This window comes from Protomyctophum bolini (assembly GCF_963924005.1).
Source record: "Protomyctophum bolini genome assembly, chromosome: 22".
Classification (NCBI taxonomy): domain Eukaryota; kingdom Metazoa; phylum Chordata; class Actinopteri; order Myctophiformes; family Myctophidae; genus Protomyctophum; species Protomyctophum bolini.
The window spans coordinates 35,191,048-35,217,858 of record NC_137883.1 but is presented as its reverse complement, the minus strand read 5'-3'; the positions used below and the strand labels follow the sequence as shown (position 1 = coordinate 35,217,858).

Here is a 26,811-nt window from a genome sequence, read left to right as displayed (position 1 = left end):
CCGATTCATACTCCTATTTTAGAGCCGAGTTAAAGTCGGCTCTTCGGTGCTACTGAAAATTTCTGACGAGACGAAATCATTTCGGCACTACAGCGCCGAAACTGCGGTAAAATAGGAGTATGAATCGGCCCTTAGTTGGCCTGACAAATGTTTTCACTGCTGTGTGATTTTTTTATTTATTTAGCTTTAAACTTTTATATGTCTGATAATGTCTTTACAGGACAGTGTGGAACACTGCATCATAGGAGTCACTATTCTCTCCCAGCTGACCAATGAAATCAATCAGGTAACTAACCTCCCCCCACAATCTGTTATTGTTTTTATATTGTGTGTCACTCATCATACTGTCTTTTTTTTAATGTATTATAACATTGTCTGGGTAGCTCAGTTGGTAGAGCTCGTGCCTTTGTGCCACAAGTTCATGGGTTCGATCCCGGGCGCTGCCGACCCAGCATAATTAGTGATTAGTAAGTAATTAGAGTAGCACAGCTTGGGTGCGACAAGGCAAGTCGTGTGGGAAACACTGGGAGCTGATGGTACGTAGGTGTGGCGCTCCACCTCAGAAATCCATCTCCACAGGAGAGCTGATGGTACGTAGGTGTGGCGCTCCACCTCAGAAATCCATCTCCACAGGAGAGCTGATGGTACGTAGGTGTGGCGCTCCACCTCAGAAATCCATCTCCACAGGAGAGCTGATGGTACGTAGGTGTGGCGCTCCACCTCAGAAATCCATCTCCACAGGAGAGCTGATGGTACGTAGGTGTGGCGCTCCACCTCAGAAATCCATCTCCACAGGAGAGCTGATGGTACGTAGGTGTGGCGCTCCACCTCAGAAATCCATCTCCACAGGAGAGCTGATGGTACGTAGGTGTGGCGCTCCACCTCAGAAATCCATCTCCACAGGAGAGCTGATGGTACGTAGGTGTGGCGCTCCACCTCAGAAATCCATCTCCACAGGAGAGCTGATGGTACGTAGGTGTGGCGCTCCACCTCAGAAATCCATCTCCACAGGAGAGCTGATGGTACGTAGGTGTGGCGCTCCACCTCAGAAATCCATCTCCACAGGAGAGCTGATGGTACGTAGGTGTGGCGCTCCACCTCAGAAATCCATCTCCACAGGAGAGCTGATGGTACGTAGGTGTGGCGCTCCACCTCAGAAATCCATCTCCACAGGAGAGCTGATGGTACGTAGGTGTGGCGCTCCACCTCAGAAATCCATCTCCACAGGAGAGCTGATGGTACGTAGGTGTGGCGCTCCACCTCAGAAATCCATCTCCACAGGAGAGCTGATGGTACGTAGGTGTGGCGCTCCACCTCAGAAATCCATCTCCACAGGAGAGCTGATGGTACGTAGGTGTGGCGCTCCACCTCAGAAATCCATCTCCACAGGAGAGCTGATGGTACGTAGGTGTGGCGCTCCACCTCAGAAATCCATCTCTACAGGAGAGCTGATGGTACGTAGGTGTGGCGCTCCACCTCAGAAATCCATCTCCACAGGAGAGCTGATGGTACGTAGGTGTGGCGCTCCACCTCAGAAATCCATCTCCACAGGAGAGCTGATGGTACGTAGGTGTGGCGCTCCACCTCAGAAATCCATCTCCACAGGAGAGCTGATGGTACGTAGGTGTGGCGCTCCACCTCAGAAATCCATCTCCACAGGAGAGCTGATGGTACGTAGGGGTGGCGCTCCACCTCAGAAATCCATCTCCACAGGAGGTCTATAATAATATATAATAATATTATTATTATTATTATTATTTATCTCCACAGGAGGTCTAGCGCATTGTGTTATCGGCTGATACCGACAATAAGCCACTCCCGACCTACCACATTTCTATAATATTAATGTATATTATTGTATTGTTTCTTTATGTCTTCTGTTTATTTATTCGCAGGCCGACACAACACATCCGCTGACGAAGCATAGGAAGATAGCGTCGTCATTCAGAGATTCCTCGCTCTTTGACATATTCACTTTATCCTGCAATTTGCTCAAACAGGTACACACACATATTTATTTATTTATTTTGTGTCAAGAAAAAGGGAGAGGGTAAACTAAGACACAAACGGGTGCCCTCCGCCATCGGTGTATGTGTGAATGTAATCTCTGTTACAAGCGCCTTATATAAATGCACCATTTACCATAAAATATACCTTCTGCTTCGTTCCAAGGATAATTGGGAGTTTTTTGTTGGTGTCGTATGGGAGTGTTGTTTGTATGTTCTTTCCTGTTCCCAGTGCATTATGGATGTTTTTTTATCGTTGCAGGCATCAGGGAAAAACCTTAATCTGAACGATGAGTCTCAACATGGGCTGCTGATGCAGCTGCTGAAGCTAAGCCACAACTGCCTCAACTATGACTTCATAGGAACTTCGACAGACGAGTCTTCGGACGACCTCTGCACCGTACAGATCCCCACATCATGGAGATCAGGTTGGTAGCTAGCTAGTCTGTCTAGGAGAAAAAAAGGACACTTTGGAAGCCAGGAAGCAAAACTTGGAGAAAATACGTTTTCCAATTCTGATATCCATAACGGTTGATACAGACTACCAATCCACCAAAGTGGAATAGTAAGAGAGTGGCGATGTTTGTAAGTTTGGTGGTGACTATTGCGGCTATGATGTAGAATACGAGGATGCTGATGAGAATTACAACTATTAGTGCGTGGTCGTGGAAGTGGAGGAGTTCTTCTATTACGGGGGAGGCTGCGTCTTGGAATCCTAGTTGGGAGGGGTGGGCCATTGGGGGTTAAGATACGCGGGGGTTTCACCCACGACTCTGCCATGACAAGGCAGTGTAATACTTTACTAGTATCTTATAAAGAAAGTGACAGAGTGGTAATGTGGTTGGCTTGAAACCAGCATACGGGGGTTCAATTCCTCCCTTTCTCGTTAGTTTATACGAATTTGTACAAAGGCGGGCGCGACACTAGCGTTGACTCCCATTGTAACAACGGAATGCGGAAGTGCTCTCATTCTATTTCAATGAGATAGTTCCAACGTTTGGAACTATAGCCCATATGCACCCGCTTTGCGGCGAGATCAAAGCGCCACTCTCTTGTACAGAATGGACCGAATGGACCCTCACACAAGCTCACAACTATACGCAATGCATCCTGAGATTGTACATCAGCCGTTTTCTCCCTCGCTAAATACCTGCCTGTCTTTGTTTGGGCAAATCAATGTCTTAATTTCATCGATTTTGACCATGCCCAGAGTATTGACGCTATGGTTACATGTGGCCAGGGCTCCAGACTAACTGTTTCACAGGTAGCACTGGCGCCACCTACCTTTTCAGTCGGTAGCGCCACCACAAATTAGGTAGCACCAACTTTTTTTTGTATAGCGCCGCAGCGCTGTATTAACCCATTTAGGCCTAAAAATGCCTCTAAATCCTGACCTAAGGTTTCTGAAAAACTTCAAATATTTATATAGCAGCATCAAAAAAATTACATTTTTGAATACTGTACATACTGTACAGAACCCAAATATGGGTGCCCGGCCTGAGGGGGTAAGATACCAATAGGGGTTCCCGCCCAGAATGGGTTAATACATGACCTTATCACCAAGGCTAGCAAAGGTTTTCTTGGCTGAAGCATAAATGCCTTAAATTAAGCACACAATGTTATATTTCTCACTCACACATTCTATAGGAAATTATTATAATGAATTAACCTATAGTGCATTTTTCCATATCGTTATTATCATTTGGCTACTGTATATGAAACAGAATTAAATGAGACACACCCCTTACCTTCTGCATGGGCATGTTCAACCTAATGGCCAATAAGGATATTTAACACTGAGGTGCCCACTGCCCACTCTTCCTGCACCCTTTTGCAATGTGAAATGCCACCGAATTCATAATCTTTGCCCAATTTCCTCCTGTCTTTTCTTTATATGGAATGAACATGTGAAAGCTGATATGCTTTTATTGTGAAGGGGAGAGTTTCTAAAGGTCTCAGCCTGCATATTTCCATGTGCTGATCTACAAGCTCACAACGTGTGGTGGACGCGACGCGTTGTGAGCTTGTAAATCTGCTATTTTCAGCATGCAACACCACGTCGTACGACGAAGAATATACCAGGTTTCACGTGGGAGATGTATTTTGTTCGAGGCGATCATGTATGTAGTCAACAACAGGTTTACCGTGTTTGGGGTCGGGGACGAGGCGCAGTCCCCCATATTATGTTGTGTCTGCTGTCTCCGTGGATTCAGCGACGGCAATGCACAGCATGCATCATCATCCCAGTTGTAAAAAGCCTACAGCCGATGCTGAAATCAGTTTAGTTTTTTTCGGGGTTAATCAGTGAGCCCAGTGTCTCTGATGTCATGGACACTGGGATCACTTACTTCCTGGACTACATGTGGTCTCAGTAAGACAGACCTGCCCTATCCACAAGGAGGAGCAGTGCACCAAAGTATTATGGGAATTGTAGTCCAGGAAGGAAGTGAGCCCAGTGTCCATGACATCAGAGACACTGGGCTCACTGCTACAATCTAAAATATCTAAAACCACACATAAAGACCCCCAGGAAAGTGTTCTAAAGCTTCTAAACGTCGTTAACATATATTTTTTTGCAAAAAGGGTGAAGTGTCCCTTTAACTCGCACATTAAGAAATTAAGTCGCATATGGGACCTAATAGGTTGCACGCTGGAGCCCTGCATGTGGCACTGGTTGAAGTCTGGTCTTAATCACTATTCTGGTGGAAAGCAAATGTTTTCCACCAGCATTCTGAGCATGTAGACCGGCTATTTTTTTGGGTGAAGAGTTGGTACAGTGCAACAACAGCAAGTGCTTTTTAATGAAAGATTTCCTGACATTAACGACGTTAACTTTTCCTTCTTGTCCCCACAGCGTTTCTCGATTCCGCCACCCTACAACTCTTTTTCAACTTATATCATTCCATCCCTCCGTCCCTCTCCCCGTTGGTAAGCATGATATAAATATATCCAAAATCACATGATGTATGACAAAAGTACATGGTGTTTAGTTCTGGTTGTTTTGTGTTAATTCTGAGTTCTCATTAAGTGACCCTTAGCATTTGTTCATTGTGTCGTTAGTCGGCTCCTCAGTTATTTATTGTCCTTTTTATATTTCCCTATTTAACGTTACACCGTCCTTTGTGGGAGTGTTTAGTCACTTTTGTTTTGTGATCTAATTTATTGCAGTTTCTTAGTTTCTCATGCGGTTAGGGACTTTTAGTTGGGGGTAATTTTATTTCTTAGTTATTTAGTTTTCTATAATGTAAACTGACTGACACCCTGAAGCCATTATGCACTTTTTATCTCTGTCCAAAGAAAAAAGGAGAGATGATAAAACAAATCATCTTTTGTAAAAGCTGTCTCCTCATTATTATGTTGTTTCCCCCTACCTGTGTGTGTGTGTGTGTGTGTGTGTGTGTGTGTGTGTGTGTGTGTGTGTGTGTGTGTGTGTGTGTGTGTGTGTGTGTGTGTGTGTGTGTGCGACTGTGTGTGTGTGTGTGTGCAGGTGTTGTCGTGTCTTGTTCAAATAGCGTCGGTTCGGCGGTCTCTATTCAACAACGCAGAACGAGCAAAGTTTCTTTCACAGTTAGTGGACGGAGTCAAGAGGATACTAGCAAACCCACAGGTACGTACCGTACCGTATGTGTTGCACGCTTCGCTCGCGCACATCTCATTCACACGGAATAATACCGTAACGTTTTGGATGTTTAAGTTCATGTTGCGTTGACGTGACGTGCTGCTTTTTAATTCCAGTGTCTGCCGGACCCTAATAACTACCATGAGTTCTGTCGGCTCCTGGCGAGGTTGAAGAGCAACTACCAGCTGGGGGAGCTGGTCAAAGTAGAGAACTACCCTGAAGTCATCCGCCTCATAGCCAACTTCACTGTCACCAGTCTGCAGGTGAGTCTGTCTGTCTGTCTGTCTAACATCACCTCATAGCCAACTTCACTGTCACCAGTCTGCAGGTGAGTGTCTGTCTGTCTGTCTGTCTGTCTGTCTGTCTGTCTGTCTATCACCTCATAGCCAACTTCACTGTCACCAGTCTGCAGGTGAGTGTCTGTCTGTCTGTCTGTCTGTCTGTCTGTCTGTCTGTCTATCACCTCATAGCCAACCTCACTGTCACCAGTCTGCAGGTGAGTCTGTCTGTCTGTCTGTCTAACATCACCTTATAGCCAACTTCACTGTCACCAGTCTGCAGGTGAGTCTGTCTGTCTGTCTGTCTAACATCACCTCATAGCCAACCTCACTGTCACCAGTCTGCAGGTGAGTGTCTGTCTGTGAGTAAGGCAACCAAATGGTCAGCGACGTCCCGACACTGAGGCTCACCCCTGACGGTTGTAGGTGCTGCAGCGTATTCTACGTCTGGGGCCAGACACATAAACGAGTGAAAAATGTTTCCCCTCCTATATCCAGCTTTTAGTTACCGTCCACAAACTTCGTCTTAGAGAATCATTAGATTCCCATTGACAATGAATGCAGAATGTGACAATAAAAGGGTAATGGACGTTTGGAGTTAAAGAAGAGGAAAAATCTACCAATGTTTAATTCATGCTTAATTAATAAATCTCTTTTCCATGTTCCATGTGCTTCTTCCAGCACTGGGAGTTTGCTCCCAACAGCGTCCACTACCTGTTAAGCTTATGGCAGCGGCTGGCTGCGTCCGTTCCCTACGTCAAAGCCACTGAGCCCCACCTGCTGGAGACGTACACGCCCGAGGTCACCAAGGCCTACATCACCTCGCGCCTGGAGTCCGTCCACATGATCCTCAGGTACGCACACACACACACACACACACACACACCTGAGGTCCCCAAGGCCTACATCACCTCGCGCCTGGAGTCCGTCCACATGATCCTCAGGTACGCACACACACACACACACACACACACACACACACACACACACACACACACACACACACCTGAGGTCCCCAAGGCCTACATCACCTCGCGGCTGGAGTCCGTCCACATGATCCTCAGGTACACACACACACACACACCTGAGGTCCCCAAGGCCTACATCAGGGGTGGGCAACTTTGACCATGAGAGAGGCCAGCCTTATCCAATCTTAGAAGAAAAAAGTCCTTATGCACACCTATGAGGGACAACAGGTGCGTCGGATAAATTAACAACTGGAATAGTAGTAGGAGAAAGACTGGTATCCCGCACGCTGTCTTCACTTAACATTTTGTTGAAGCGTTGGAGCAGCGTTGGGGTCCGTCGGACCTTCATCAGTCATGCTTTCTCCTGCCTTTTCCAATCAAAACAAAAACACACTTAAATTCCTCATGAGAAGCCCGTTATGTCACACTGCCTCGCTGGCTGGCATACACCGTTCCTGTGTAGGAGTAGGAGACGAGAGCTGAAACTTTCTGAAAGTCAAACACACGCTTGTCTTAGAAGAATTCGGTCATATCTTTTTTTTTTTTTACGTAGCCAATTATTTGTATCTCGTTTCTTTTCTTCTCCCAATTTAGCCATTATGCCAATTAATTCTCCCCACACATTTCTGTGTTACCACGGCTTGAGGAGGCCTCAAACAAGCACGTCGTATGTCCTGGAAGTTGAGCCCCATAAACACAACAAGCAGGCTCACCTGAGCCACAGTGTGAAGACTAGAATTAGCCCCTGCAAAAAGCCGCAGGGACCGTATGACGACAACATGCTTGACAACGATGAGATGCACTATAGAAAGATGTCTGCCACGATAATACCCTCTGTAAATGTGAGACACGGAGATGGTCAGTGACTTAAGGAGAAGCTGCAGTGAGCACTAGGAACGTCCCAATCACGTTTTTATTTGCTCCCGATCCGATTTTGAGTATCTGCCGAAACCGATTATTTTCCCCCCCATTCGATATTTATATTTTTATAGAACATCTCAATAGTACAATGTCCAAAATCACAGACAACATCCAGTTTAATATCACGATGATATGGATCATGTTTTTGACGTGATCGGCCCCAAGATGCCCAAGTAGACTACGTCTACAGAAAGTGCTATCTAAGGGGGTTCTCTTTGTCTCCCTCGTAGCATCTGGAAGGAGTATCTGTGTGTCATGGCTGCTAGTCTGTAGAACGGTTTCTAATCCCATCAGGACCAACATTCACTAAATACCCACCACCATTGATCTGAACTGCACCAAACCCTCCTCCTCTCTGTCATCGTCTCTCTCTATCTCCCTCTCTGTCATTGTCTCTCTCCCTCTCTCTCTCTTTATCTCCCCCTCTCTCTCTCTCTCCATCTCTATCTCCCTCTCCCTCAAAGTATTGAGGCTTCTTCTTGGTGATTATGTAACTGTTTTACTTTTTAATGATGTCTTGTCTGATGTCTACATGTGGTTTTTGCGAGAGCCATTTCGCTGCCATGAACGGTGGGTGGGTGTGTGTGTGTGTGTGTGTGTGTGTGTTATGAAAGAGACGATAGAGAAGCTCAATCCTGTTAATTTAACTCGAGAGCGTATGAATGTAACCAAGTGGACTTGTAATTAATTAATTTAACAAATGGATAACGGGGAGCAAATACAGACTTGCAGTCTGCCGCCCGCCGCAAGCCTGCATTTGATTAACCAACATGCATTTATAGTTTTATTGTTATTGGAGAAGATAATGATCCCTCTGTTCTACACAAAGCCGTGCACACACACACACACACACACACCCACCCACCAAAGGGGGGCACAAGCTGACAATATAATGATATGTTTTTATTGATAAAACAGACGATACAAAAAAGAGGGGGGAAAAAACAAAGCAAGGGACAAAAAAAAGGAAACAAAAAACAAGGCTGCATTTTTCATATTCCAGGAAACATTCATTGAAATCCTCATACATTATCGATAGGCTGAAAGAAGAGATCCCACTTTTCCCACTTTTTATAGAACTTGTCCTCCATAATGTACATTTATAAACATGACCACAGACCCTGCACACACCTACTGTACTGTGTGTGTGTGTGTGTGTGTGTGTGTGTGTGTGTGTGTGTGCATGCGCTGGGTTATGCAACCGTGATGGCATACTGTACATCAAACTGACCACACAATGAAATATTGATCATTGTCACATATTGTAAGTGCCACGTTCCTGGTGTGACAGGTGTCACATCAAAGCATGTTTGATTATTTACCATTTGTGCTAGAGAGAGAGAGAGAGAGAGAGAGAGAGAGAGAGATGCATGACATGTTACTGCTTCAGTGCGAGAGAGAGAGATGCATGACATGTTACTGCTTCAGTGAGAGAGAGAGAGAGAGATGCATGACATGTTACTGCTTCAGTGAGAGAGAGAGAGAGAGAGAGAGAGAGATGCATGACATGTTACTGCTTCAGTGAGAGAGAGAGAGAGATGCATGACATGTTACTGCTTCAGTGCAAAGCTTGATTTATCCTTTGTATGAAGGTGTCGTGTGACAGAAATAGACGATCCACAAGTTACAAAGCGTCGTGGATTAATATGCGTTTGTTGCCTGTTAGCTATTTGTGTTTGCGGAGCATTGCAAATATCAAATTAAGTGTAAGTGTTATTACTGGTGCATGCATTCGTGCTCCACATCACTTTTTGTTATCGTTGCCACAACGTCGAGGAGCTGAAACAAATAATTATTGGGTGTGTCCGTCCATCCATCTAGTCAATGTGTTTCCTCCAACTGCGCCTCGGTCTGCCCCGGGGTCTCCTCCCAGTGGGACGTGCGTTGAGGCAAAAAAAATGAAAAGATGAAACAATAATCAGTATAGAGTAGACACAAACAATGAATATTCCCGACCAACAAACATTTCGCTCCAGTGTTTGAACAACAGTGATGTAGCCTACCTGCGGTCAAAAACCATTGCCCTTCCGGGTCAATCCTCCCTGCCAGTTCCAGTGAACCAGACGCTTATAAAGCCAACAGCGCCACCCCATGGTCACACAAATATATTTGGACAATTCCACTCATTTGGCCGTTACACAACATTTTTCCAAAATCTTTGCCCCCTGGAAACAGAGACGGCCTAGAAGACCCTCTGGACGACGCGGGCCTGGTGCAGCAGCAGCTGGACCAGCTGTCCACCATCGGCCGCTGTGAGTACGAGAAGACGTGTGCGCTGCTGGTCCAGCTCTTCGACCAATCAGCTCAGACGTACCAGGAGCTCCTGCAGTCCACCAACTCCAGCGCGGCGGACATCACTGTACAAGAAGGTGAGTGGCTTTTCTTGAATTCTATCTGACATCACTGTACAAGAAGGTGAGTGGCTTTTATCTGTGATCCAAGTCATTTAGAGCGCTGCTTCTCAAAGTGGGGTCCGGGGGCCAGAAAAATGTTTTTACCTGACATGTTTTTATCGGCCAATTACATATAATTTGTGGGGTCCTTGGGAGTCCCACACAAAAATAAAAAAAGGAAAGAATTCAGAATATTCTTCTCTCGTTTGATATCATTGTGTGCTAGATGTGCTAGGACGTGTACACACCCTAGGACGTGTACACACCCTAGGACGTGTACACGCCCTAGGACGTGTACACACCCTAGGACGTGTACACGCGTCATTGCAACCTGTCGGTTGGATTGCTTATGGCGCGTGTGGACACGTCGGATGGACGGAACCCGTTAACAACGACTATTAACATCCCTAATCTCACCCCCCTCTGCTCTGGTGCTCCCCCTTGCAGGGCGGTTGACATGGCTGGTGTATATAATCGGAGCTGTAATCGGAGGACGGGTATCGTTTGCCAGTACAGACGAGCAGGACGCCATGGATGGAGAACTTGTATGTCGGTAAGAATTCACCCAAATACCGCATAGCTGGGGGTTCCTTGACATGAACCACTGACTGTACTAATCTGTGTGAATGTGTGGGATTCTTTTTGAGAACCACTGACTGTACTAATCTGTGTGAATGTGTGGGATTCTTTTTGAGAACCACTGACTGTACTAATCTGTGTGAATGTGTGGGATTCTTTTTGAGAACCACTGACTGTACTAATCTGTGTGAATGTGTGGGATTCTGACTGTACTAATCTGTGTGAATGTGTGGGATTCTTTTTTGAACGTCTACTGTGGCTTTGTGAGTTTTTTTAAATTGCTTGTTCCAGTATTTAGATATTTGGTATAATTATTTTTTTAATGAGACACGGCCCCCTTTTTCTGTACAAACCATCGTAACTTCAAATCCCATTTGAACCATAATGGATTCTTTGAAAACACCCATCCAAAGAACGACTGACAGAGAAACATGTCAGAAAACTGTCAGGATGTGGAAGACATTCTTAGAATCTGATCTCAGGTCAGAATGGGTTCAGACTAAATAAAACCGTGCTGTCACAATGAACAGATTTATAGAATCTGATCTCGGGTCAGAAATAAAAACCGTTGCTGTCACAATGAACAGATTTATAGAATCTGATCTCAGGTCAGAATGGGTTCAGACTAAATAAAACCGTGCTGTCACAATGAACAGATTTATAGAATCTGATCTCGGGTCAGAATGGGTTCAGACTAAATAAAACCGTTGCTGTCACAATGAACAGATTTATAGAATCTGATCTCGGGTCAGAAATAAGAACCGTTGCTGTCACAATGAACAGATTTATAGAATCTGATCTCGGGTCAGAAATAAGAACCGTTGCTGTCACAATGAACAGATTTATAGAATCTGATCTCGGGTCAGAAATAAGAACCGTTGCTGTCACAATGAACAGCGGTGCTGACGGAGAGGTTTATGTTTCTCCCCCGCAGGGTGCTCCAGCTCATGAACCTGACAGACTCACGGTTGGCTCAGGCGGGGAACGAGAGACTAGAGCTGGCCATGCTCAGCTTCTTTGAGCAGTTCAGGAAGATCTACATCGGTGACCAGGTGCAAAAATCATCCAAGGTAAGGAAGGAAGGAAGGAATGAATTAATAAATAATTACGTACTGCCGCCATCCTGTTTTTATGAACATAACATCCGTTATCGGCTGTTACACAGGGCTTAAAAAGAGGACACGGGTCCCTCTGTGCACATCAGATCTGGTGCATTACCTCTGGCAGTCCATCGAGGTGGGCAGATACACTGGCTTTCCTGAGGAGCTGCCATTGTGTGTTCTTTGTGACCTGGGAGTTGTGGAAGAGGAGTTTATTTTTATTTTTTTATATATATATATGTTTGTTTTTGTGGCTTTCACCTTTTTTATTTTATTTAAATTTTTTATGGAGGGACAGACAGTAGGCTGACAGGAAATGGGGAGAGAGATTGGGGGAAGACATGCAGTAAAAGAGGCGATCGGGAGTCGAACCCGCGGCACACTGCCAGACTGGATTACCAGCCAAGGTGCCTGGACCGCTGAGCCATGGCCCACTGGCCCAGGCCAGAGGATGAGTTTCATGATGACTTTGTGAAGACAACAAATTGGTCCAGATGTGATTGCCTCATTTATACTTTAGTTGTATGTTGTGTTGCTTACCCAAAATAGCAGATTTACTACAAGCGTGCAGCGTGTGGTGTCCTTGTAGATCGGCTATTTGCAGCGTGTGGTGTCCTTGTAGATCGGCTATTTTCGGTGCACGATATGATGTGCAGCTAAGTAGTACTAAAAGTATAAATATCTAGGACGACCGTCGAGCCGATTCTACTCTATGGTTCCGAGACATGAACACATTTTTAAAGAAATTAGAGAAACGGTAGGATGGCACTTACACTACACACCTTCTAATGAGAGCGCAAAATCTGTCTTAGAAGAGCCACCTTATCTAATATACGGCAACCTTCCCTGTGTTTCTTCACTGGTCCGATCCAGAAGAACACAGTTTGCCGGCCACTGCTACAGAGCTGACAATGAGGTTATATCTTCCCTTTTTCTCTGGAGTCCTGCCTCAAAGCAGACCAGAGGTAGAAAACTGTCGTTCTCTCGGATGTCATCGCTAGTAGGGACACAGGCATCAGTAAGCAGGAACTGGGGATGGCAATGAAGGACCAGGAAGTCTGGCGTGGCATTGTGAAATACATGATCTCGCGGTCGAAAAATGAGTACTAAATGAGGCAATACACCTCATGTCATTACGATGAGAAACCCTTATTTGAAATGAATGTTCAGAGGGTTGCTGTTCTTCTGTCTGATTATAAAGCACAGGTGTTCTTAATGTGTGTGTGTGTGTGTGTGTGTGTGTGTGTGTGTGTGTGTGTGTGTGTGTGTGTGTGTGTGTGTGTGTGTGTGTGTGTCCAGCTTTACAGGCGGCTATCGGAGGTCCTGGGCCTTAACGATGAGACCATGGTACTTAGTGTCTTCATTGGAAAAATGTAAGTTAAAAAAACATCTTCTTAACAGTGATATATAAATGTACAGTATTATGGATATAACCAAAAGAAAAATAAGCAAGCACACATCCAGAACCATTCCTCCCAAATGTACTGGGGCCACCCTAGTTTAGTGGTGTACAGGCTTTAGTTTAGACCAGAGTAATATTGTAAGACACTAGCGTTGGCTCCCATTGTAACAATGGAATGCGGAAGTGCTCATTCTATCTCAATGGGATAGTTCCAGCCATAGGAGCAATGTGTGGAACTATAGCCCATAGGCACCCGCTTTGTCTCAATGGGATAGTTCCAGCCATAGGAGCAATGTTTGGAACTATAGCCCATAGGCACCCACTTTGTCTCAATGGGATAGTTCCAGCCATAGGAGCAATGTTTGGAACTATAGCCCATAGGCACCCGCTTTGTCTCAATGGGATAGTTCCAGCCATAGGAGCAATGTTTGGAACTATAGCCCATAGGCACCCGCTTTGTCTCAATGGGATAGTTCCAGCCATAGGAGCAATGTTTGGAACTATAGCCCATAGGCACCCACTTTGTCTCAATGGGATAGTTCCAGCCATAGGAGCAATGTTTGGAACTATAGCCCATAGGCACCCGCTTTGCGGCGAGATCAAAGCGTGTCGCTACACTCCTACTCTACACTCTGGTTTAGACATACTATTGGTAAACCCTAACCTAACACTGAAGTCCTTGAACCAGAAACCTAACCACAAGCACGGGAGCAGCGCATGTTCGACCGTTGTTTCTGCATGTCGGTCCGTTGGTGTGTCTAATTTGCGTATGCATCCCGTGTAGTGGTTGGAGCATATTATGTTTGAACTCTGCCTGGGGTCGACGTCAGCAAGGGCATTACAATTTATGCTCTTAATCCAGAGTGATTTTACATTAATCAAGAACAAAAAAGCATGAAACATGCGTAAGCTAAGAACGTAACAGTGGAATATCTATATAATGAAACTATACATTTATACTATACTATACATATGTACTATGACGTGCTATGACTACATACAATGCAATTATTATGTTTAATAATAATAATAATGTGTTTTATCTTTACTGCAGCATCACCAATCTGAAGTACTGGGGCCAGTGTGAACCAATCACCTCCAAGACACTGCAGCTACTCAACGACCTCTCTTTAGGATATCCTTGACATGCGTGCGTGCGTGCGTGCGTGCGTGCGTGCGTGCGTGCGTGCGTGTGTGTGTGTGTGTGTGTGTGCGTGCGTGCGTGCGTGCGTGCGTGTGTGTGCGCGATGTACAGCTGTTTGTGAACATTTTATTTTAACAATGCTAATTATTGTTGACAGTAACTTTGACAATGGAGAGGGCCACTATAGTTCCACACTCACTGCAGAAGGCCACATTGCATATTACTGTCGTAGAAAAAATAGCCGATCTATAAGCTCACTGCGACACGTTTTGAGCTTATAGATCAGCTATTTTTTGCTTTTTCTTATCTCCATATCTCTGACTTTTTGTATGTTTTCGTAATTATTATTATATTTTTTACTTTATCATACTACAGCGTCGGACGAAAGCAGCAGCTGAAGTTTATAGATCTGCTACTTTTGTTTATTTTTTTATTATTTGAATCCTGAAAAGTACCAGTTTTGGACATAATGAGGTTTTCACCCGACAGTCAGACGATATAAATTGGAACTCTGTTTGAAATGACATTTGCTGTGACTGAGGATTTACGTGTAATTATAACCCCCATCATCCATATCCTGGGTTACCTGGGATCCTAGTTTCTTGAGGCACTGCGCCGTCTACAAGCTAGACGCAGTACAGATACAGTCCAGGTCCAGTTTTCTAAGTCTAGCGTGTTTACTTTACGGGGACGGGACTGGCTCAGGGGGTAGAGTGGCCGGTAGAGCAGCTGAATTCAAACCCAGAGTTGGTGTCCAAGTGTCCTTGAGCAAGACTCTGAACCCCTAATTGCTCCCGATGTGCAGGTTGGTGCCTTTGCATGGTTTCCTCCGCCATCGGTGTATGAATGTGTGTGTGTGTGTGTGTGTGTGTGTGTGTGTGTGTGTGTGTGTGTGTGTGTGTGTGTGTGTGTGTGTGTGTGTGTGTGTGTGTGTGTGTGTGTGTGTGTGTGTGTGTGTGTGTGTGTGTGTGTGTGTGTGTGTGTGAATGGGTGAATGTGATGCACGGATAAAAGGACTACATAAATGCACCATTTACTTCATGTTGTTGTTGCTGTTTTATGAATGACGTGTTCTCCTTAACGAGCTGCGTGATCACGTACAGCAGTGTGAGGAAGCTGGTGAAGCTCAGTGCTGTGCAGTTCATGCTGAATAACCATACAGTAAGAATATTAATATACACCACACATATGTGTATATGTTTAATAACCATACAGTAAGAATATTATACACCACACATATGTGTATATGTTTAATAACCATACAGTAAGAATATTAATATACACCACACATATGTGTATATGTTTAATAACCATACAGTAAGAATATTATACACCACACATATGTGTATATGTTTAATAACCATACAGTAAGAATATTATACACCACACATATGTGTATATGTTTAATAACCATACAGTAAGAATATTATACACCACACATATGTGTATATGTTTAATAACCATACAGTAAGAATATTATACACCACACACGTGTGTATATGTTTAATAACCATACAGTAAGAATATTATACACCACACATATGTGTATATGTTTAATAACCATACAGTAAGAATATTATACACCACACATATGTGTATATGTTTAATAACCATACAGTAAGAATATTATACACCACACATATGTGTATATGTTTAATAACCATACAGTAAGAATATTATACACCACACACGTGTGTATATGTTTAATAACCATACAGTAAGAATATTATACACCACACATATGTGTATATGTTTAATAACCATACAGTAAGAATATTATACACCACACATATGTGTATATGTTTAATAACCATACAGTAAGAATATTATACACCACACATATGTGTATATGTTTAATAACCATACAGTAAGAATATCATACACCACACATATGTGTATATGTTTAATAACCATACAGTAAGAATATTATACACCACACATATGTGTATATGTTTAATAACCATACAGTAATAATATTATACACCACACATATGTGTATATGTTTAATAACCATACAGTAAGAATATTATACACCACACATGTGTGTATGTTTAATAACCATACAGTAAGAATATTCACCTTTTACAGTGAACTAAACGAGAGTTCTTGTCATTTCAGAGTGAGCACTTCTCATTCCTGGGCGTCAACAACCAATCAAATCTCAGTGACATGCGCTGTCGGACCACCTTCTACACTGCCCTGGGACGCCTTCTCATGGTGGATCTAGGTACACACACACACACACACACACACACACCACCATCTCCTTGGTTTTACTAGCATTGAGCCGGAGGCACTTTGCCTCACAAGCGTAGTTAGTTAGTTTATTTTTATAGTGTGTTTGCTCGGTAACAGGGGTTAACTCTGATCTCTGATCAGTGCTATAGTGTGTTTGCTCGGTAACAGGGGTTAACTCTGATCTCTGATCAGTGCTATAGTGTGTTTGCTCGGTAACAGGGGTTAACTCTGATCTCTGATCAGTGCTATAGTGTGTTTGCTCGGTAACAGGGGTTAACTCTGATCTCTGATCAGTGCTATAGTGTGTTTGCTCGGTAACAGGGGTTAACTCTGATCTCTGATCAGTGCTATAGTGTGTTTGCTCGGTAACAGGGGTTAACTCTGATCTCTGATCAGTGCTATAGTGTGTTTGCTCGGTAACAGGGGTTAACTCTGATCTCTGATCAGTGCTATAGTGTGTTTGCTCGGTAACAGGGGTTAACTCTGATCTCTGATCAGTGCTATAGTGTGTTTGCTCGGTAACAGGGGTTAACTCTGATCTCTGATCAGTGCTATAGTGTGTTTGCTCGGTAACAGGGGTTAACTCTGATCTCTGATCAGTGCTATAGTGTGTTTGCTCGGTAACAGGGGTTAACTCTGATCTCTGATCAGTGCTATAGTGTGTTTGCTCGGTAACAGGGGTTAACTCTGATCTCTGATCAGTGCTATAGTGTGTTTGCTCGGTAACAGGGGTTAACTCCATGTGTGTTGTGCTTCCAGGCGAGGACGAGGACCAGTTTGAACAGTTCATGCTGCCGCTCACAGCGGCGTTTGAAACCGTGGCTCAGATGCTCAGCACCAACACCTTCAACGAACAGGAAGCCAAGGTAAGAACTCTTCACAACAATGCCCCGTGGCTGTTTAACAATCACTGCCAAGCACTCTCTTGTGCAGGCGGCGCGTGGCGTGGATTTAATTATTATCGACTGGGAAAATTAGAATCACGAGCAGGGGGAGGGGAGGGTGTTCAGCGCAACCCTGGCGATAGGTAGGACCATTTAAAACAAAGGCAGCTTGCTGTGGTTCGCTATTTGCATGCACAGGGGTTGAAGGGCTGCCAATGTAGGCTATGTCAGATCCATCTAATAGAAGAGTTACGATATTGAGGGGGCAGAAACCGAGCGCTGTTCATGCAGCCTGAACTGGGACAAGCTGAAGTTGGAAATGCACTGTTTTCAACGAGGGCGGCGCAAATAGGAGCTATTTTAAGCACGTGTGCAACATGACAACTGTTCTAAAGTATTGTACAGTAAACAACTAAAGTCTCTGTAATGTTTATGTTGTACTATTACTACTAAACAATCTAAAATAAATGGATTTAAGATCATTAAAGCTGGGCTGTTGCCCTGATGAGTCCAATGCATTTCTGCCTACTTCCGGTCCAGGACTTGTCCCAGTTGGTTGTCCCCCATTCTCAATAGAAGTCTATGTAGGAGAGCCACCATTGGACTGAAGCCCCATGAAGTGAACGCATTTTGCGTAACTCTGTCTATATCTAAGGCTCCAACTGGGGCACGGCCCGGGTGGCCCAATATGTACAACATTAGGACAACATTCAGACCCAGCGCCTCGCTCTCTCTCTCTCTCTCTCTCTCTTAACGTTGTGTGTTCCTATGTCTCTCTCCCGTTGCAGAGGACTCTGGTGGGTTTGGTCCGGGACCTGAGAGGCATCGCCTTTGCCTTCAACGCTAAGACCAGCTTTATGATGCTCTTTGACTGGATGTATCCTTCCACGGCAGCGCTCACTCTGTCCACTAAAACTATGTTCTACTAGTGCTCACTAAAAATTCTGTCGAAATTAAAACTGGGACGTACAGTACAACTACAACTGTCAAGTGAAAAGAGGCGGCTTGGACTCCTCATGCATTGAAGGAAGCATGAGGTCAGTCCGTTGCTCTCCCCAGGTTGGCAGAGGGTGTAGTGTGTGGAGCCCAGGATTATATTAGATAATTGACACTGGGTGGAAAAAAATGGGTTGCAAAATAGTGGGATAAAAAGGTACGGTCAAAACAAACTGATTCTGATGCTATAATATTGACATTTTTTTTCTGGAGTGGGGGGGGGGGGGGGGATCCCAAGGGGCCAGTGAGGCTTTCCAACGTTGAAGCACTGTCTGGGCCCTAGCGGTAAGAGGAGGTACTGCAGGCGGACCCGTGGATTCATGACGGGTCGAAACCCCGTGCAGCTGGGCTTTAACATTGAGCGCTCGGTTGCACTTCCGCATTGGACCAACCAAATGCGGAAATGCGCACCTTCCGGGTGCTTCAAAACGCCACTGAGCAACTTCCACTGACATGAATCAGTCCTCTATCCTTTTAATACTCTATGGGGGATCCCCTGGAAACCTCCCCAGGAGACCCCGTTTTGAGAACCACTTCCTTTTGTCAACCTGTCACTCTTCTTGACGACCGCTTCATAACACGGTCAATAACATCCGTTTTGAACTGAAAGAAGCCTTCAGTTCTCTCTCTTCCATCTCCTTTAGTCCTCTCCTTCAGTTCTCTCTCTTCCAACTCCAGTGTAGACGAGACAGTCGTCTCATTGTCCTCTTTTTGAGGGCAAGAGTTCCAACAACAAGGCGGCGTGCTGTTTGTACCCAATCTTGTATGTCCATTTAAAACGCATTAGGACACTTGGTTCTAAAACCCTCACACTAAGTTAGTTACCGCTGAAAAGCAGTAGTTTCTCTACTTAACCCAATCTGGACGGGAACCCCTTTTCTTTTAGGTGTTTTTAGCATTATGTTATACTTAAGATATTGAAAAATAGCAACTAGATCTGCTATTTTTGAAAAATCTTGAAAAGCGAACGTTTATAACTCAAATCTGCGGCCAATTGCATATAATTTTTGGCGTCCTTGACATGAAATAGTTTGAGAACCACTGACATAAAAACATAGGTTTTTCAGAAAATCTAAGATTTCTGAAGGCATTTATAGAATCGTCTTCAGGTCTAAATGGGTTAAAACTGATGTATGTCACTCTGTGTTGTGCCGCATATTGCGTTTAGATGAACATGCTGAACTACACAAGAGCTCGCCACCACTAAACCACCGAAGGATATATATCCAAGTTAGACCCCAAGTTAGAATAAGTACAACAACTTGTGCAATTTAGATGTGCAGAGTGCTATTATGACAGTGATTTGTTAAGACTGGGTTACTCGTGAGCCTAGTTTACTGAGGCACCTCACTGTCTCTCTGCGTTTGCCTTGCCTGTTGCCGTTAAGCCGTGCTGGACAAGAGCGTCTGCTAAAGGCCTAACGTGTCGCTAGCGTGAGATCTAAAGCGGTGAAAGTGCTCCGCTAAAGTAGAATCACTTAACCCAGTATAAGCCCTGCTTTATGCTGTTGTCGTGAGTTTGTAGATCGGCTATTTTCTGCTTAAGTAATATTTGACAATAATTGGCCAATTTTTGGTGTTGAAAGTGTCTTAAAAGTGATTCAATTGTAACTTTGGAAATGTGCAGATATCCTGCATACTGTACGGTATGTTGGTTTGTTTACTGTTGAGTGAGACAATGTTATACATACCGCTACATACATGGGCAACTGGCGGCCCCCACCTTCACTTAATGCGGCCCTCAGGTTAATATCATAATACTGATATATATTATTGATTTAAGCTGTCACAATTCCAAACATGCAAACATGACCCGCTTTTGTATGTCCAATTTGCTTGGATTTTGTTCATAAAGTTAACATAACTAACAAAATTCATTTTAAATTAAATTAAATAAAAAAAGGTTATTTTTCAGGATTCCAATAAAAAAAAGGTCTTTCTTTTTCAGAATTTCAATTCAAATATAGCACAATATTTTTGCTACGACAGTATATGCAACGTGGCCCTCTGGAGTGAGTGTGGAAATATAATATTGGCCCTCGCCCTGATCTGTGGTGTTTAAATGGTGTGGTAGTGTGACCTTCACTGGGTGAAGATGTGTGGTGAAGATGTGTGATGAAGATGTGTGGTGAAGATGTGTGATGTGTGGTGTCTAAATGGTGTGGTAGTGTGACCTTCACTGGGTGAAGATGTGTGGTGAAGATGTGTGATGTGTGGTGTCTAAATGGTGTGGTAGTGTGACCTTCACTGGGTGAAGATGTGTGGTGAAGATGTGTGATGAAGATGTGTGATGTGTGGTGTCTAAATGGTGTGGTAGTGTGACCTTCACTGGGTGAAGATGTGTGATGTGTGGTGTCTAAATGGTGTGGTAGTGTGACCTTCACTGGGTGAAGATGTGTGGTGAAGATGTGTGATGAAGATGTGTGATGTGTGGTGTCTAAATGGTGTGGTAGTGTGACCTTCACTGGGTGAAGATGTGTGATGTGTGGTGTCTAAATGGTGTGGTAGTGTGACCTTCACTGGGTGAAGATGTGTGATGAAGATGTGTGGTGTCTAAATGGTGTGGTAGTGTGACCTTCACTGGGTGAAGATGTGTGATGAAGATGTGTGGTGTCTAAATGGTGTGGTATTGGACCTTCACTGGGTGAAGATGTGTGGTGTCTAAATGGTGTGGTAGTGTGACCTTCACTGGGTGAAGATGTGTGGTGTCTAAATGGTGTGGTATTGGACCTTCACTGGGTGAAGATGTGTGGTGTCTAAATGGTGTGGTATTGGACCTTCACTGGGTGAAGATGTGTGGTGTCTAAATGGTGTGGTATTGGACCTTCACTGGGTGAAGATGTGTGGTGTCTAAATGGTGTGGTATTGGACCTTCACTGGGTGAAGATGTGTGGTGTCTAAATGGTGTGGTATTGGACCTTCACTGGGTGAAGATGTGTGGTGTCTAAATGGTGTGGTAGTGTGACCTTCACTGGGTGAATATGTGTGATGAAGATGTGTGGTGTCTAAATGGTGTGGTATTGGACCTTCACTGGGTGAATATGTGTGATGAAGATGTGTGGTGTCTAAATGGTGTGGTATTGGACCTTCACTGGGTGAAGATGTGTGGTGTCTAAATGGTGTGGTATTGGACCTTCACTGGGTGAATATGTGTGGTGTCTAAATGGTGTGGTATTGGACCTTCACTGGGTGAAGATGTGTGGTGTCTAAATGGTGTGGTATTGGACCTTCACTGGGTGAAGATGTGTGGTGTCTAAATGGTGTGGTATTGGACCTTCACTGGGTGAAGATGTGTGGTGTCTAAATGGTGTGGTAGTGTGACCTTCACTGGGTGAAGATGTGTGGTGTCTAAATGGTGTGGTATTGGACCTTCACTGGGTGAAGATGTGTGGTGTCTAAATGGTGTGGTATTGGACCTTCACTGGGTGAAGATGTGTGGTGTCTAAATGGTGTGGTATTGGACCTTCACTGGGTGAAGATGTGTGGTGTCTAAATGGTGTGGTATTGGACCTTCACTGGGTGAAGATGTGTGATGAATATGTGTGGTGTCTAAATGGTGTGGTATTGGACCTTCACTGGGTGAAGATGTGTGATGAATATGTGTGGTGTCTAAATGGTGTGGTATTGGACCTTCACTGGGTGAAGATGTGTGATGAATATGTGTGGTGTCTAAATGGTGTGGTATTGGACCTTCACTGGGCCTCTCAGATATCCAGCCTACATGCCCATCCTGCAGAGAGCCATAGAGCTGTGGTACCATGACCCAGCATGCACCACACCTGTCCTCAAACTCATGGCCGAGCTCGTTCACAACAGGTGCGTATGATCACGCTGCTCCGTCTCGATGCGAACGCGCTGGACGTCACGTTCTCTAAATGATTTGTATAGTTGTTGGGGCTCTTTGCGGTGGATATATAATGAGAAACATTGGTTTTGTTTTTCTAGATCCCAAAGGCTCCAGTTTGATGTCTCCTCACCGAATGGCATCCTGCTGTTCAGAGAAACCAGCAAGATGATCACGACCTACGGTATGTTCAACCTTTAAATCCTTACAAACTCAACAACGTTGGCCCTGACGGTTAGCTCAAGCGTCTGGGCTCCAAGGCTGCTGAGCCAGCCTGACGGCGTGGCGCTGGTTCGACTCACCAGCGTATCTTCCCCCATCTCTCTCTCCCCCCATTACCTGTCAGTCTCTACTTTCAATAAAGGCAGAAAAAGCCAAAACTCAACCATGTTGCACTTTGGTTCTGTCCTGGTCTTCCCCTCCTCTCCTCTCTCAGGGAACCGTATCCTGACGTTGGGGGAGGTACCGAAGGACCAGGTGTACAGGCTGAAGCCTCTCTAACATGCCTCTCTCCTCTCCTCTCCTCTCTCAGGGAACCGTATCCTGATGGGGCGAAGCCTCTCTAACATGCCTCCTCTCCTCTCCTCTCCTCTCTCAGGGAACCGTATCCTGACGTTGGGGGAGGTACCGAAGGACCAGGTGTACGGTGTGAAGCCTCTCTAACATACCTCTCTCCTCTCCTCTCCTCTCCTCTCAGGGAACCGTATCCTGACGTTGGGGGAGGTACCGAAGGACCAGGTGTACAGGCTGAAGCCTCTCTAACATGCCTCTCTCCTCTCCTCTCCTCTCTCAGGGAACCGTATCCTGATGGGGCGAAGCCTCTCTAACATGCCTCCTCTCCTCTCCTCTCAGGGAACCGTATCCTGACGTTGGGGGAGGTACCGAAGGACCAGGTGTACAGGCTGAAGCCTCTCTAACATGCCTCTCTCCTCTCCTCTCCTCTCTCAGGGAACCGTATCCTGATGGGGCGAAGCCTCTCTAACATGCCTCCTCTCCTCTCCTCTCAGGGAACCGTATCCTGACGTTGGGGGAGGTACCGAAGGACCAGGTGTACGGTGTGAAGCCTCTCTAACATACCTCTCTCCTCTCCTCTCCTCTCCTCTCCTCTCCTCTCCTCTCCTCTCCTCTCCTCTCCTCTCCTCTCCTCTCCTCTCAGGGAACCGTATCCTGACGTTGGGGGAGGTACCGAAGGACCAGGTGTACGGTGTGAAGCCTCTCTAACATGCCTCTCTCCTCTCCTCTCCTCTCTCAGGGAACCGTATCCTGATGGGGCGAAGCCTCTCTAACATGCCTCCTCTCCTCTCCTCTCTCAGGGAACCGTATCCTGATGGGGCGAAGCCTCTCTAACATGCCTCCTCTCCTCTCCTCTCAGGGAACCGTATCCTGACGTTGGGGGAGGTACCGAAGGACCAGGTGTACGGTGTGAAGCTGAAGGGGGTGAGCGTGTGCTTCGCCATGCTGAAGGCCGTGCTCAGCGGAAACTACGTCAACTTCGGAGTCTTCCGGCTGTATGGCGACGACGCTCTGGACAACGCCCTGCAGACCTTCATCAAACTGCTGCTCTCCATTCCCCACAGTGACTTACTGGTACGTAGTGTATGGACACTGTTTACTAAGACTTCCCCACAGTGACTTACTGGTACGTAGTGTATGGACACTGTTTACTAAGACTTCCCCACAGTGACTTACTGGTACGTGTACCAGTATACAGACTGTTACTAAGCCTTCCCCACAGTGACTTACTGGTACGTGTACCAGTATACAGACTGTTACTAAGCCTTCCCCACAGTGACTTACTGGTACGTGTACCAGTATAGAGCACCGAAGTCGCTCATCCCTTCGATTCCCCTGGTTCGCTGAAGTAATTTCTCTTTGGAGAATAACATGGGGTGATCTTAATATCGTCTACTATAAGCGTTGTGGTCCAAAAATAAACAAGCTGTCTCTGTGTTATTGTCAGGGAGGTGTCTCTGTATCGTTTGCAACAGTCAGTCACTCATATATGATACAGTCTGCTTCTAGCGGAAATCTAACTAATTCAGTAGCAGTAACATTAGCGTTTTCTCTCAGTCAGTTGATTCTTCATATCCATATGAGTGAAGCGGCCGGGGTGACGTGTTTATTTTTCAAACACAGTTCTTATATGAAGCAATCTAAAAATCCTCCTATGGCGATTTCAATGCAACTAAAAAAATACATGAACCTGGGGACTGACGCCCTCTACTGAAAGTGACGTCAGACTTCGGTGCTCTATACAGACTGTTACTAAGCCTTCCCCACAGTGACTTACTGGTACTGTGTATACAGGGGATACCGGAGAACTACCGGAGAAATGCACTAAACCAAACCGTGGTTTAGTGCATTTTAGTTTTTACTTCACCTTCATTTAAATTGCATTGAATTGAGAGATAGAGAGGATAGTTGTTTAGAGTTTACACTAGATGAAGTGGAAATGCTGAAAGTTTAAACACCAAAGTAACGAAACAATGTAATTTATTAGTAAACGATATCCTGAAATGGTAGGCCTACTATCATTGGTATTCACATGCTCACCTTTTTATCATTGAATAGCTGACCATGTCATTGCACAAAATAATTTGATCACTTTGTAGATGAACTATAATATATATAAAATCTGTGGGTTTGAGATACTACACTGATGAAGGACATTGATGAAGAACTTTCGCTGCGGCGAGTCGGTAAACCGGCGAGTTCTCCAGACACATACCGGTATACAGGTATAATGTTACAGTATGATTGGACAACCAGGCAAAACGGAATGCTCCTTTTCTCCCGGTTCACCACCCGCGCCAAAAGACGTCTCGGAGCTACCGAGACTAGGGGAAGGGGGGGTAATTTACGATTCTCTCCCTTTCGGGACATAACTCGGACGATGGTGACTTCGCAACACTCGGCAACAGCAACTCACTCGCCTGATCTCGCTCTCGCCCTCATTTTGGGCCTTCCTCAGAATCAACAACAATGTGTTGATTCTGAGGAAGGCATCTCTCTCTCTCTGCTGCTCTCTGCTTGCTGGAAGAAGTGCTGACTCATGTTTGTGTGTTTTGCGGTGACTCAGGACTACCCCAAGCTCAGCCAGTCCTTTTACTCTCTGCTGGAAGTGCTGACTCAGGACCACATGAACTTCATCGCCAGCCTGGAGCCTCATGTGGTCATGTACATCCTGTCCTCCATATCAGAGGGGCTCACCGCGCTGGGTAAGATTAATCTGGCAGCAATTATCTCAGACGATTGCAATTATGGTTTTTTTGTGTAATCCTCCGAATCCTCCGTTTCCTTGTTGGAAAAATCTTTCAGACAAAATCAAACGTTTCGAGATTTTGAAAGCAACAAATTATTAAATACGAATGCGTCAGTAATTTAAAATATTTAAAGTTAGATTAAGTGAAAGTGTGTGTGTTTATAGCACTATATTCTGATAGTAATACTTACTATAGAGTGTTTGTTTAGGGGCAGTGGAATATGAGAAATAGACGTGTGGATAATTTTTGTGGTCCTCAAAAGAAAAAGGCCTGTTTTATGGTAAAAACCCATTTTTAGAGTTAGGTTTACTTAATATCTCTGCTGTCGGGAGGAAACCTCATAACTCCAAAATGTTCATTTTTCGGGAAATTAAGAAAAGTTTATATTTTTTAAAACAAAGCAATACAGCCTCATCAAAGTTGGTGTTGTAACTTTATATATTGTCAATTACTTCCATGAGACAGACATTTTGAGGGTCCAATGGAGTTAAGAGGTTTTGTCCAAAGCACTTTTTACTACTTTCCATTGGTTCAATATTTTCGAAACAACACACAGACGTAAGGGCGTTCAATAGCACTGATTTATGCCAAAAAGAAACCTCAAAAATGTTGTTATGAGGTTTCTCATAACTCAATTTAAGTTAAGGAGGAGTCTCAAGAGGCGGAAGATCGAGTGAGTCTGACTCATACAAACGTGTGTGTGTGTGTCTGTGTATGTGTGTGTGTGTGTGTGTCTCCGTGTGTCTCTGCGTGTGCGCAGATACGATGGTGTGCACAGGGTGCTGCTCCAGTCTGGACCACATCGTTACCTACCTGTTCAAGCAGCTGTCGCGCTCCACCAAGAAGCGTCCGGCGCCCATGGCCTCGGACGACCGCTTCCTGCTCATCATGCAGCAACACCCCGAGATGATCCAGCAGGTAGTAGACCCACCACGTCTCCTACATCTACCGCTACTTTAATGATGAATTGAATTGCATTTTTATAGTGCTTTTCCAAAGTGCTCAAAGAGCATTACAACGGTTCATTCATTCATACATTATTGGGAGGTGAAGCGGCGAACAGTCGACGCCAGCGTCCGACTCATCACTTCCCACATTCACACACCGACGGTGGCGAGCTGAGTTCACACCGACCGACTCATTGGAGGCAATGTCCCCACATTCAGTGTCTTTGCCC

General features: G+C 45.0%; 1 protein-coding gene across 1 annotated transcript in view; it reads left to right on the top strand.

Moving 5' to 3' along the window:
• xpo7 (exportin 7) overlaps positions 1–26,811 on the top strand; it is a gene marked incomplete at its 5' end in the record, with an annotated part of 56,169 nt that overhangs the window by 21,649 nt on the left and 7,709 nt on the right. The window contains 21 exons of the mRNA XM_080756581.1: positions 221–286; positions 1,896–2,000; positions 2,269–2,434; positions 4,861–4,934; positions 5,494–5,613; positions 5,742–5,888; positions 6,585–6,757; positions 9,968–10,161; positions 10,633–10,738; positions 11,699–11,834; positions 13,164–13,237; positions 14,321–14,401; positions 15,508–15,571; positions 16,529–16,637; positions 17,408–17,514; positions 18,321–18,409; positions 22,236–22,343; positions 22,473–22,555; positions 23,744–23,958; positions 25,451–25,589; positions 26,395–26,552. Coding sequence (XP_080612707.1) covers positions 221–286; positions 1,896–2,000; positions 2,269–2,434; positions 4,861–4,934; positions 5,494–5,613; positions 5,742–5,888; positions 6,585–6,757; positions 9,968–10,161; positions 10,633–10,738; positions 11,699–11,834; positions 13,164–13,237; positions 14,321–14,401; positions 15,508–15,571; positions 16,529–16,637; positions 17,408–17,514; positions 18,321–18,409; positions 22,236–22,343; positions 22,473–22,555; positions 23,744–23,958; positions 25,451–25,589; positions 26,395–26,552 — 2,514 coding nt within the window. The remainder of the gene's footprint in view (positions 1–220; positions 287–1,895; positions 2,001–2,268; positions 2,435–4,860; positions 4,935–5,493; positions 5,614–5,741; positions 5,889–6,584; positions 6,758–9,967; positions 10,162–10,632; positions 10,739–11,698; positions 11,835–13,163; positions 13,238–14,320; positions 14,402–15,507; positions 15,572–16,528; positions 16,638–17,407; positions 17,515–18,320; positions 18,410–22,235; positions 22,344–22,472; positions 22,556–23,743; positions 23,959–25,450; positions 25,590–26,394; positions 26,553–26,811) is intronic.